Here is a 13,825-nt window from a genome sequence, read left to right on the forward strand (position 1 = left end):
AAAAAAAAAAAAAAAACTTTAAATGCTGGGACCAGAAGATGGCATAATGATTACATCGTTGGACTCCCATGGAGTTTACTGCGGTTCAAGTCCTGGACCTAGCAACTTAAAACTCATGCCAGGCATGTATGCATGTGTGCCCAAAATCCCCAAGAGGAGAATGGAGGAGAAGGATTGCAACAAGGCTATCCCCCAGGGGATGATTTCTCGCTTTCTGTTTCTCTCTCTATCTCTCTCTCTCTCTCTCTAGTGAACACACGCACCCTATAGCAAAAAACTCTTTTAAAAAAAGTAGTAATGCTTTATCTGAAATATGGAAGAATGAGAATGAATTTTCTTGTGCACATTGTAAGTCACATAAAAAAGCAAAATACTCTCAAAGGTAGCCACCATAGGTGTGTGTGTGTGTGTGTGTGTGTGTGTGTGTGTGTGTTTCCTTCCATGCAGTGACTAATGAGATCTTCTATTGGGTTTTATGTCCAAAGCTTGAATTTCAGCCCATGTTAGGAAAAGTATAAACTAGTAATTAACTACTCATGCAACTGAGTAGTGTGAAACTCCAGGCTTATAAAGTAGTGGGCTCAGTCCTAATGAGAGGTGAGTAGAAGTCTAAGAGTGTTTGCCATTCCTGGCACAGGATCAGTGAGGAGAAGGGGGACATATGGGAAAAATAGGAGTCAGATCTTCACCCAAAAGACTGGAGAAACCTAGCCAAAGTATCTTAGATGTCTATTATGTCTAGCATGACAGGCAAGGAACAAACAGTCTAGAGACAGAGAAATCTGTAAATAAGCAAATGCCACTCAGTGTGTTAAAAATTTTCAAATCTGGGGACCAGCAGTTAGCGTAATGGCTATGTCACTGGACTCCCACGTAGTTGACCGCGGTTCAAGTCCCGGACCCGGTGGCTTAAGCTCACTCCAGGCGCATGTGTGTGCGTGCCCAAGATCCCAAGAGGAGAATGGAGGAGAAGGGATTGCGGCGTGGCCATCCCCCCTGGGGTGTGATTTCTCGCTTTCTGTCTCTCTGTCTCTCTCTGTCTGTTTGGCGAGCACACGCGCCCTATAGCAAAAAACCTCTCCAAAAAAAGAGAAAAAAAAAATTTTCAAATCTGGGCTGGCAGATGGCATGACGTTTAAGACACTGGACTCCCACATGGACCATAGTTCAAGTCCCAGACCTGGTTACTTGCTTTCTCACTTTCCCTTTCTCTCTCTCTCTGTCTCTCTTTAGTCAAATAATAATAATAATAATTAATAAAATTAAATAACCACTAGTGGTTAATATTAAAAAAAAATTTCCAAATCAGTGTCAAACCTTTCAGGCATATCCTAGTAGGTTGGAGTAACTCAATCTGTGCTCATTTGGAAGTGCCGCACCTACCACATCCACACCAACTGTTCCCTAGCCATGGAGTGGAGCGAAGACCTCGTTGGAGATTTCTGTCTCTGTCTCTCATGAAAGAAAGAGAGAGTGAGAGAGAGAAAGCATGCACAGGCCATTGCTTCTCATTTTTGGGGGGTGTTTTTTTATAAGTTTTTATTTATTCATTTTAACTATTATTTATACATTTAATCACTACACATCATTTAGATTGTAAAGAGACTTTACCTAGAGTGACACACACCTCAGTCCAGCCCAGTTAAGAACATGCGCATGTCCTCTTCAACAAACAATAAACCTTCTCCATGTCCCACAAATGCCCTACCTCTCCATTTTTTCACAAAATTTCCTTTCCTACGTTCTTCCCTCCCCCACTTTTTCCACTTTGGCTCTAGTGTCCATAACAATTTTTAATGTTTGTATGTCCTCCAGTCTTTCAGTCTCTGCCATAGAGTGCAGACAGTCAGTATCTGTTAAGTGGAGACATACAATGTCTCTCTTTCATAGCCTGACTTGCATCACTCAGCAACAGATCTTCCATATTCATCCACTTTGTATCAAATTCCAGGGCCTTGTTTTTTTATTTTTATTTGTTTATTTATTTATTTTTATGGCTGAATAGTATTCCATGGAGTATATGGGCCACACTTTTTCAGTCCGTTCATCTGTTTGTGGACATTTGGGTTGATTCCATGTCTTAGCAATCGTGAATAAGGCCACAGTGAATATAGATGTGCAGGCTCTTTTCCAACTGAGGTTCTCCTGTCCTTTTGGGTAGTTACCCAGGAGTGGAATTGCTGGATCATGTGATAGTTTTATTGGAAGGTCTTTGAGGCAGTGGCTGGACCAATTTACAATCTCACCAACAGTGTAGGAGTGTTCCCCTTTCACTGCATCCCCTCCAGCACTTATCATTTTTTTGTTTTTTAACCTTCGTCATCCTGACTGGGGTTAAGTGATATCACATTGTGGTTTTGATCGCATCTTCCTTATGATGATTTGAAGATTATGTAAGGCACATGTGTGTGCATGCCCCAAATCCCAGGAGGACAATATAGGGAAGGGAATTGCAGCATGGCCATCCCAATTCTAGAGGATGATCTTATACTTTCTCTCTCACTCTCTCTCTGTCTTTCTCTGGCAAACTCATGTGGCCTATGGCAAAAACCTAAAAACCTAAAAAAAAAAAAAACTGGAAATAATCAGGCCTTCATTATACCCAAGGTGTCACAAAGGATAAACAATTAACTTTTGCTTTGCTTTCGTTTTATCAGCCATGGATTGTTTCAGAACTTCGCTGGGCAATTCCTGGGTTTATCCCACTGTGATCCTCTGCTTATTTGGGTTTTTCTCTATGATGAGACCCTCGGAACCCTTCCTTATCCCATATTTGTCTGGACCTAGTAAGAACCTGACCAGCACACAGGTAAGTTAATATACATGCATGTCTTTTTTCTTTTCTTCACTCTATTATTTTATTTTATTAGAATTTTAATTTTTAAAATTTCATTTATTTTTTTCATGAGAGAGAGACAGCAATAAGTCACTCCCTAAAGGGTCCCCACACCTAGATCCGCCCCCAGTCTCTGCCAGCCCCAAGCATAATTGCACACACACACACACACACACGTTCGTGTGCCCAGAGAAGTCCCAGGATGTGGACCCTGGGCCTTTCCCGTGTAGTTTCAGTAGCATTACTATTGCACCCCCACCTCCAGTCCCATCTTGATGTGGTTTAATTTTACAGGACTCAAAGACACAGAGTCAGAGCTTCATTCAACTTGAAATAAGATGAGTACATTGGCCTCAAAGGGTCCCATTTTCATAGTATTTGTCACACCAGAGAATTGTTCGAACCTCTCTTCCCTCCTTCACGCTTGCACATTTCATATGCGATAAATATGTCGGCTTTTATGGGATCCTAACACGTAATGCATATTAACACTAAGCTCCACCGTAAATTCTATTAATACGAACCCCAGAAAGGAAGTTACTGCCAAGCACAGGAGTTGATCCTAAGAGACTGCTGAGGACTAAGCAGAATCTCATAAGAATTACAGCATTTATTAAACTACTTACGAGCAGGTGAAGCATCCATAGCTTTGTATCCCCGTCCTCCCCACCTTTCCTTTGTTTACTTCAAAGATCCACCTCTCTGTCCTGTAACAAGTGTAACAAGGGCGCCGACCTGGCTAGACAGCTGCCCTGGGCCGTCTTTCTAACATTCAGCCATAGCCACAGAAACACTGCACAGAGTATGTGGCTCCACCCGAAAGGACAATTGGTGCTGGCGGATTAGGTGGTGAGGTGACAAGGACAGAAAGACAGTCTTGTTCTGGAGTGTGAGGTCACTTAGGGACCGCTCTGTTGCAGTTTCTCCGATTAAAGCATGTCACTATTAAAACAAAACAAAGGAAAGGCAAATGAACCTACCAGGGTCGCCTTCTGCAACCATGGACCAGGTGATCGACCTGCCCTGGAGGTGCAGCTTAGCCACGCTGGTCTGTGTTCTGTATTCCCTGTGGCACTCAGAGAATGCATGAGGAGGGAAAGCCCTCAGCATATCCCGAAGGTCAACAACTACTTCAGTCTTTCTACCTGTGAAAATTGATATTACCTGCGTTTCCAACTATATCCATAAGAAGATTCTTATTAAGATGAGGCCAGGGACCAATACACAGTATGGTGGTTAAGGCACTGGATTTCGGCATCTGACCACAGCTCGAGTCCCAAACCTGGACTTGAAAATCATGCCTGGCATGTGAACGTGTGGGCCCAAAATCCTGAGAGGAGACTGGAGGAGAAGGGATTGCGCCATGGCCATCCATCCTTTCCCGCTGTTTCTCTCCGGTGAATGCAGGTGCTCTATGGCAAAAACTAGGGGGAAAATGAGGCCAGAATTGAGTAATCACAGGCTAAGCTAGAGAATTTCCTGGGAAAGGGCTGGGAGCCTACTGAATTTGGCCAGGGTAAAAATGAAATGAGTTACTTTTTCTCGCTAATTCGGCAGTATTACTTACTCTTCCCATCTTCATGTGTTTATCCAGACTTTGGAAGGACTGAAATTATTATTATTATTATAGGGTACATGTGTTCACTGGAGACAGAGAGAGAGAGAGAGAGAGAAGGCATCCCCAGGACCGGCGGCCTTACCACAGTCCCTTCTCCATTCTCCTCTTGGGACCTAAGGCATGCACGCACATGTGCTTGGTGTGTTTTTCAGGCTGTGGGGTCTGTACTTGAACTGTGCAGTCAGCCACGTGGGATCCAGCTGCCTTAACCTACATGCCATCCGCTGGCCCTTGGCTGAAATTTTTGATATAGTAATGGATCCAATAAAGGTTGTTGGATTCTTTCACAATTACAACCTCTTTACCTAATGTTAATATTTGAACAAAAAGGGAACGCTACTTTTTAAGAATCTAGAAAAATCAAGCCAGCCCTGTAGCACAGTGATTAAGTGCTGTGTATTGGGATTCAGCCAGATTCTGCAGGGCAGGCAGTGATTAACACCTCAGCCCCATATGCCACACACATGTGCTTTCATTGCTAAAGTCCTGACAGGATAGAAACGGAGGGTAGGGATTGTGGTATGATTATACCCCCCTTGATGGTACTTTATCTCTCTCTGTCTGTCTGTCTGTCTGTCTCTCTCTCTCTCTCTCTCCAGTGAGCACACATGCCCTGTGGAAATAATAAATAATGATTAAAAAAAACTAAAAACTGAGAAGTATCTGTACCATTTTTAACTAATTTATTCAGTTGTACATGCTTTGAAACTTAATGTTTAGTTCAGATTGTGCATTTACCTAATACATTGGGATATGCCTAATTGTATAAATTATTTAGTTTTTTTTCTTTAGTGGGGGAGGAGACCTTTGAAAATCAGTTTTCTGTCATGTTTTTTCATAATATGAAGCATATGTGATTATCTTTGCCTTAGGGCATGTACACTCTCCAGAGAGACAGAGACAGTGAAAGGGAAAGTGAGAAATCACCACCCCCCCCACCTCCCCAGGGAAGATGACCACGCTGCAATCCCTTCTCGATTCTCCTCCTGGGGTCTTGGATGCATGCATATGCACCTGGTTTGAGTTTTAAGTCACCAGGTCTGGGACTCGAACTGTGATTGGCCATGTGGGAGTCCAGCAACATAACCACTATGCCATCTGCTGGCCCCATGATTTTTTTTTTTTAATTTGCTACAGAGTGCATGTACTCGCCAGAAGAGACACAGAGGAGGGGGGATGAAAAAGCACCCTCCAGGGTGATTGCCACCCTGCAATCCTTTCTTCTTCTCTTGGGATTTGGAAATGCATGCACATGCCCAATGTGTTTTTTTAAGCCACCAAGCCCAGGATTCAAACCACATAGTTGGCCATGTGAGCTCCAGCCTCCTTAACCACCATACCCCCTACTGGCACTAGATGCAGAATTTGAGATACAAACCACACGTACCTTTCCAATGTACCCATGGTTCATGGTCACACCATCCACTTCGCAGATCACAAATGAGATCCTTCCAGTTTGGACATACTCGTATCTGGTGCTGCTGCTCCCGGTCTTCGTCCTCACCGATTACGTCCGCTATAAGCCGGTCATCATCTTACAAGGGCTTAGCTTCATCATCACCTGGCTGCTGCTCTTGTTTGGTCAAGGAGTGAAAGCCATGCAGGCTGTGGAGTTCTTCTACGGGATGGTCACTGCCACCGAGGTGGCCTACTATGCCTACATATACAGCGTGGTCAGCCCAGAGCACTACCAGAAGGTCAGCGGCTACTGTCGGAGCATCACGCTGGTGGCCTACACTGCGGCCTCGGTGCTGGCTCAGCTGCTGGTCACCCTGGTGAACCTGTCATACTTTTATCTCAACGTCATAAGCATGGTCTCTGTGTCCGTGGCCTTCCTGTTCTCACTTTTTCTGCCAATGCCCAAGAAAAGCTTGTTCTTTCATGCAAAATCCAGCACGGAAGTAAAGGAGCCCCCAGATGTGGGGACTGTGGTAGAGGACCCCCATGGGACTGAAGTACCAGGCTGGAAAGAGAACCCCACCTCGGAAAAAATCAATGTGTCTGGAAGCCTGGCTCATGGCCAGCTGAGCAGCCCAAAGCCCAAACATGTGGCTTTGCACGTTATTGTGCAGTGGATCCGAGATTTGAAGGAATGCTACTCCTCAAGGCGTCTGCTGTACTGGTCCCTGTGGTGGGCCTTTTCCACAGCAGGTTTTAACCAAGTTTTGAACTATGTTCAGATCCTGTGGGATTACAAGGCACCGTCACAAGATTCTTCCATCTACAATGGGGCGGTGGAAGCAATTGCAACATTCGGAGGTCAGTAACGCTCCCTTTCCCTTCCTCTGCTGGGCTACCCTATAAGTTCATCTCTGCAGATACTAAATTTTTCCATGGTGTAAATTAATTTTGTCCAGAGGCAGAATCGATTTTTTTTTTTCCCAAGAATGGAAGACACTGGAAAAGTATGAGAACCGTGGCCTTCTATTTAATGTGTGGTAGTTGCAACAAGTAATTCAGGAATTGAGGGCTTAGAATCAAAGCATTAAATTCTAGTCAAATTCCTGAAGATCACACTGAATCATAAGAACAGAGTTAAAAATATGCCCTGTTCTTGCAGGATTATATATGATATCAAAGGAAAAAATGTCTATAAGTAAGGAGTTTTTATTAATTATTTCAGAAAATTAATTAAGGCTTAGGAATTCTTCCTGAGAAAGTCTTTGTTTTGTTTTCTTTTTAAGAGGCTTTTGCCTCAGAGCACTTGTGCTGGGTTGGGGGTTGGAGGGAGGTGGACACAGTGAGAAGGAAAATGAGAAATCACCCCCCTATGGATGGTCACGCTAGCCACAATCTCTTCTCCATTCTCTTCTCGGGATCTTGGGCATGCACATACACACACCCACTGTGAGTTTCAAGCCACTGGGTCTGGGACTCAAAATACAGTCAGCCATGTGGGAGTCCAGCAACATAACTGCTACACCATCTGCTGGCTCTGTTTTTGTTTTTTAAATTGCCAGAGGACCTGTGTGCTCACCAGAGAGAGAAAAGAAAGCACCCCAAGGGGTATGGCCATCCACAGTCCCTTTTCTTCCATCTCTTCATCCCAGTGAGACTTGGGACACAAATGCCCAACGTGTTTTTCAAACCAGCAGGACTAGGATTCCAACCACAGTCAACCATATGGAATCCAGCTCCCAAGATACAGAGCTTAGCCATTGCACTATTAGGTCAGCCTGGGAGAGGAGGATTTCACCTCGTTAGCAGTCACTTTTAACAATAATAAGCATACATCAACAATTTTTCAAATTTTCAAAAGTACCTTTAAATGAGCGCTGGAAGAGATTCAAATATCAGAGGAAACATGTTTAAAGTTTACAGTAAATATTTATATCCTTGTAGAAGGAAACTTAAACGTCAAATGAGACTTTGAAGATATTTTCTAGGAACTGGAAGTCTTCCACACCCTCATTTATAGAGTTCCTCTGTTTTTTACTACCTCCCTTTTGGGTGGCTTCAGTTTAACTCCTGGAAACCAGGACTGCTGGACATGGTTTGCTGAAATTAGTGCTTCTATGTTGCAAATTCTTGGGTTGGAAATAGTTTTGTACTTATTGTTGTCATGGTATCTCCTTGATTACATGTGGGGAAGTTAATTAATCATATGTCAGTGATTTGAAACCTAAATACCTTTCACTTCATTAAAGAAAACACTAATTACTCACCATAATTACAATTATTCAACCTCTTCAACTCGATAAATTAATATAGGTCTTTTCACCCAAAGCATCAAGTAAACTAGTTTAGATCTTGAAGACCTTAATGTGGAGATTAAAGGTAAGATTTATTGGGCTGTTGGAAGAGTCATGACATAATTTTTGTATATTTTTCTATACAAAAATGTGTCATGAGTTTTCCAACAACCCAATAAATTGACAAAGATTAATAATAAAGACTAAAAAACTGACTGTTCAGTGCAACCCATCTGGTCCCCATCACTGGGAAGAAACAACAACAACAACAACAAAATGGTAAAGAAAAGCAAGCAGAGAGGCCAGGTGTAGTCTCAGAGCACTTGTGTTGTTCTTCCTACCCCAGCTTGATGTATGAGAGGGCGGGCTCATGGGCCATCTCTCCCCACTCTGTGGTAGGAACCTTCCTGGCTCCCCACCTAGCACCGTGCCTGGTGGGTGGTTGACACTAATAAAGAGTGTGATGACAACATGAAAGAATAGGAAGGCAGAAGAGAAGCCAGAAGAAAACATGGTTGAAGAAAGGAGAAATCCACATTTAGGTGGAACAATTTTGTGAAAACAATATATATATATATATATACACACACACACACACACACACACACACACACATATATATCTTTCAGAATTACCTGAGATCTGGATTTTGTTTGTTTCGTTTTTCAGGTTTTTGTCATAGGGCACATGCACTCCGTAAGAGACAGAGAAATAAAGTGAGAAATCACCCCTGTCAGGAAAGCCATGCCACAATCCCATCTCCTCCATTCTCCTGGAGCTTGGGGCACGCACACACATGCACCTGACATGGTTTTCAAGCCGCCAGGTCTGGGACTTGAACCACAGTCTGTCAGGTAGGAATCCAGCACTTTAACCACCATGCTACTGGCTGGCCCCGAGACTTGGGTTTTTAAGAAATCCTGTTGGGGGGCCAGCAGGTGGTTTAGTAGTTAAGGTGCTGGACTCCCACATAGCTGACTGCAGTTCAAGTCCTGGACCTGGCGACTTACATTCTCCCCTCACCCCCACCTGTGTGTGCATGTGCCCTATAGCAAATTTAAAATAAATAAATAAATAAACTTTTTTTAAAAAAAAGAGATCTTGTTAGGGCCCAGCAGGTGGCATGGTAGTTAAAGCACTGGACTCACACATGGCCGACCGTGGTTCCAGACTAGTGGCCTGCTTTCTCACTTTCTTTCTGTTTCTCTCTGGTGAGCACACATGCCTTAGAGTATATTTTAAAATAATAAATAAAATTAAATAAATAATATTTTTTTTAGAAAAGGGAGGGGTCAGGTTGGTATTTCCCGTGCGCAGTCAGTGTGTCTGACCTTCCGCAGTGTTTCGTTTTCAGGGGCTGTGGCTGCCTTTGCAGTGGGTTATGTGAAAGCCGACTGGGATCTCCTGGGAGAGTTGGCCTTGGGGATCTTCTCAGTGGTCAATGCAGCCTCTCTATTCCTCATGCACTACACAGCTAGCATCTGGGCCTGCTACGCCGGCTACCTGGTGTTCAAGTCCAGCTATATGCTTCTAATAACCATAGCAGTGTAAGTATTCCCAGTCAGTCCTTTCTGCTCCTAAAATTAAACTGTAGTTCCCACTTTTCTGTGTTCCAAAAGTTCCTCTGAGAACTTTAGGATTTTAAAGAATTAAATACTGAATGTTGACTTCTTGATATTAAATTAGACACAATTTTTTAAGCCCTTTTTTAAGAGAGAGAGAGATTTTTGCTATAGGGCGTGTGTGCTCACTGGAGAGACAGAGAGACATGAAAGTGAGAAATCATCCCCTGAAGAGATGGCCTCACCACAATCCCTTCTCCATTCTCCTCTCGGGATTTTGTTCATGCATCCACATGCATCCAGCATGAGTTTAAGCTGCTGGGTCCAGGACTTGAACCACAGATCAACTACATGGGAGTCCACAGGTCAACTACGTGGGAGTCCAGTGACATAACCATTATCCCATCTGCTGGTCCCAAACCCTGTTTTTATTTCACTGTTTTCTTCTAAATATTGCTAAGGTTACTGATCGAGAAAATAAATTTCTGTAGGTGTTTAAACAAAATGCAATGATACATCTTCAGGTTTTGCTTTTTCGTTTCCGGCAATTCTCCATAACAGGGTGCCTTGCGATCTGATTTTAAATGCTTCCATTTACGTGTCATCCCTCATGTCACTTGATTGCTTAAGTAATTCTAGGTAGATACTTTTTGGGAAATAAAATATCCTCAGGAAAGTAATATTAGATTCTATAAAATATAGATACATAGATTAAAAGAAAATTTTAACTACATTTATGCATTTTACCAGTGGTTTTCAATCATTGTCTAAAAAGAACTTTCTGGGATTTAGAGTTTCCAATAATCTTCACATCTACTTTTCTGAGAGGTCTTTTCTAGACAATGATTCAAAACCTGACTACAAGAAATGTGCTTTGGTATTAACCAAAGGGATGAGAAACATAGGAATTTTGAAGGGTATTAAAGAATTAAAGTTAAATTAAATACAAAATTAAATTTAATTAAAATGAAATTAAATACAAAAGCTGTATTCAGTTTGGTTTTTAATTGGTAAAAGAATGTTTGATAAAAATTGATAAGATACAGGAATATGAGCAACCAGGGAAAAGATCATGAGACAAAGGAGCGAGATAAAACTAGTTGGCAAGTGTGTGTGTGTGTGTGTGTGTGTGTGTGTGTGTTTTAATTTTCTATAGGTTGTGTACACTCACCATAGAGAGAGAAAGTGAGAAATCACTCTCCAGGGGGATGGCCACACCATAGTCCCTTTTCCTCCATTCTCCTCTTGGGAGTTTGGGCACTCATGTACACAAGCCCAGCATGTTTTTCAAGCTCCTGAGTCCAGGATTTGTGCAGTCAGCTATATGGGATCCAGCCACCTTAACCACCACGCCACCTGCTGGCCCAGCAAGTTCATTTTTTCACTGAAATGTCTCAGTTTACTGAATCAAACTCATGTGTCTTGAGTGTCTTTTTTATATGTGAGAATTTGTTAATGTAGGACTGCTAATTTCTTTGCATTTAAAAGTTCTCAGAACCCAAAGCTTTGTACCTGCATTTTGAAGAATTCAAAATAATATACACTTGCAAGTCTTTCTTATATATTTTGTAGTAAGAACTAAAAATATAGTATTAAAATAAATTAGTCACAGGTACATTCGATTGTACAACTAGTCATAATCCCAAAGAATAACTGATCTGTCAAACTTCGAATCTGTCAATGTAAATTGGCATATAATGAATGACAAAAAAGTTCCTAGATGTGATAGCACTTTCATTTTTATAAAAATCCACTGTAAAATAGTGTCTAAATCAGGAAGCATCTAATATTCTCAAGTGGTGAGAACTGTTAGGTTGAAGTCATGGAAAGCATGAAATTAGTTCGGAGGAATTTTGCCATGTTACCTTTAATTCAGCCTTCATTTTTAAAACTCCCTTTCTTTGCTCTGCCTGTTTGTCTATACTGCAGGAACATTAGAGAAGTGCCGTGAGCAAAACATTGCTTTCTCTTCAATTTCTCTCGTTTTAAAAGAAGAATTCCTATATTAGATGATTAACATGCTATTTGATGTGTAATGTTAGGTTTCAGATTGCAGTCAATCTGAGTGTGGAACGCTACGCCCTTGTGTTCGGGGTCAACACCTTCATTGCCTTGGTGATTCAGACCATTCTAACCATCGTCATAGTCGATCAAGGAGGGCTGAACCTGCCAGTTAGCATTCAGGTAAGCTGCAATGCTCCTGTGCTCCTACTAGTGTAGTCGGTGGGACTGTAGCATAACTAGGTAACCTCAAAGCTTTCTCAAGTTTACAATATTTAAACTTCTTGAATTCCCTGGTTAGACAAATTGAAAAATACACAATTCTTTCATTATTACACCAATTATAACACACCAAGTAGGTTTCCAGTAATCATTGCAATTAGGTCAACATTTACCTGGATGACTCTGGTAAAAAGTAACCTCAGTGTCTGAAATTCCTTCTTGGAAACACCACATCATAGCAGTCTCCAAACATTAACACAGACCAATCAGTGTAACTTAGTGTTTTTTCACTGCTGATGCTTGTAGTTAAGATTTGAACCTAGCCAGCAGGCTGAAAAGCCAACACATAATCACTGCATTACTTATATTTTGTTTCTGTAAGGGAGGAGAAGAAAATACTGTGGAATCTCACCGACACATAATGACATGGCGTTTCAGTTACTCCATATTCCAAGCCAAACAACAACATCACTTTATGTTTCAGTGACATAGATGGCTAGATTCCATACGTGGCTAATTATTGTTTTTCCTCCAGTTTTTAGCTTATGGGAGTTACTTTGCAGTTATTGCTGGGATTTTCTTAATGAGAAGCCTATACATTATCTGTTCAGCAAAATGCCCACAGAAGGCACGGAGCCCTGCTGCGAGTCAGAATCCAGATGGGCCACACTCGGAGGAGCCAAGGACTAGCACATCAACGAAGTTCTGAGCATGCGATGTCATCTGCTACACCAGTTTTCAGAGTCACTGGATGGAAATGTACAAAAGGCCTTTGAGACGGATGGCTTGATATGTTCTGCTGTTAGTTGACAAGCTTTACAAGTCTGAATTCAGTGCACTTTCAAAACCACAACAAAACCTCAGCTCTAGACTAATGGCTTTGTGTCCAGCTGAACGGGATGCTATCAAAAGAGCCCATCATCACAAGGTTGGGGACCTATGGTGGCCACTCCCATAAACAACAGTAATTGGAAAATTTTGTTTCTGACAATGTGCAAGAGTGTGAAAATGACATGAAAACAAACCATGAGAAAACTCCAGCCATCCTAACGTGGCATTTCACATTTGTGAGCAGAAAGACTACCTAGACTGACCTGCTGGTTGGCTGAGATACTTTTTTGATCTTACCAGAGGAGACAACACAAAGAGCATTGTTGTCAAGTAGCCTTTTTTTTTTTCCTTTTCCAATGAGTATTTCTGTTTAATTTACAGTTCTCTGAGAGAATGATATTGGTCCCATTTCTAAGGACTCTTCATTCCCGATAACAGCATTATTCATACGCTATGATTTGATGATATCGCTATTTAAGTCTTTTCATGATTTAAATTTTTTGCTCTGCTGAGCTTTGTGGTTTAAACTCTACCTCAGGAATGGCTCTAGATGTTTTGTGTGTCTGCAAAATGACATTCACACCCGTTCCCAGTGGCCTGGGGGAGGCAATGGGCCATCTCCCCACCAGGACCCTAGGCTGGGGTTTTAATGCTACATCAGAGTAAGGTATGTCTGAAATAAAGAAAACTTATGAAGAAATTTCCAGGGAATTCTAGAAGCATTTGTCATAAGAAAACACTCATGGCGGGGACAGAGGATTAAAAAACACCAGCTTTTTAAACAACAAAGATTGTGCTAAATAAAATGTACCCAAAAATCTTAAAGACTAATTTTTTTTTACATATTCTGCTGAAAGTTATCTGAACATGTCTGTCCATTAAAACTTCAGTAGAGGATGCATTGAATAGTCTGCCTCTGGGAGTAAAGAATGCTGACTCAAGAGTTGTATTTCAAATATACTTTTGAAACCACAAATCTCAAAATTCATTTACTGGACTGACAATAAAACTTAGTCCAAAATCAAATATACTCACTTAGTGGAAAATACAAATAACATTCCTG

At 41.7% G+C, this 13,825-nt stretch overlaps 1 protein-coding gene across 2 annotated transcripts in view; it reads left to right on the forward strand.

The window, feature by feature from the left end:
* SLC19A3 (solute carrier family 19 member 3) overlaps window positions 1-13,825 on the forward strand; it is a 28,798-nt gene that overhangs the window by 10,658 nt on the left and 4,315 nt on the right. Inside the window, exons 2-6 of one of the 2 annotated variants that reach the window (XM_006141934.3) lie at window positions 2,658-2,809; window positions 5,888-6,713; window positions 9,501-9,693; window positions 11,751-11,892; window positions 12,467-13,563. In XM_006141934.3, coding sequence (XP_006141996.1) covers window positions 2,660-2,809; window positions 5,888-6,713; window positions 9,501-9,693; window positions 11,751-11,892; window positions 12,467-12,640 — 1,485 coding nt within the window. In that variant the 5' untranslated portion in view covers window positions 2,658-2,659 and the 3' untranslated portion in view covers window positions 12,641-13,563. Of the gene's footprint in view, window positions 1-2,657; window positions 2,810-5,887; window positions 6,714-9,500; window positions 9,694-11,750; window positions 11,893-12,466; window positions 13,564-13,825 lie in introns of those variants that run through there. The other variant, XM_027766442.1, reaches the window with a different exon arrangement.

This window comes from Tupaia chinensis, unplaced genomic scaffold, assembly GCF_000334495.1.
Source record: "Tupaia chinensis unplaced genomic scaffold, TupChi_1.0 Scaffold000066_1, whole genome shotgun sequence".
NCBI lineage: Eukaryota > Metazoa > Chordata > Mammalia > Scandentia > Tupaiidae > Tupaia > Tupaia belangeri.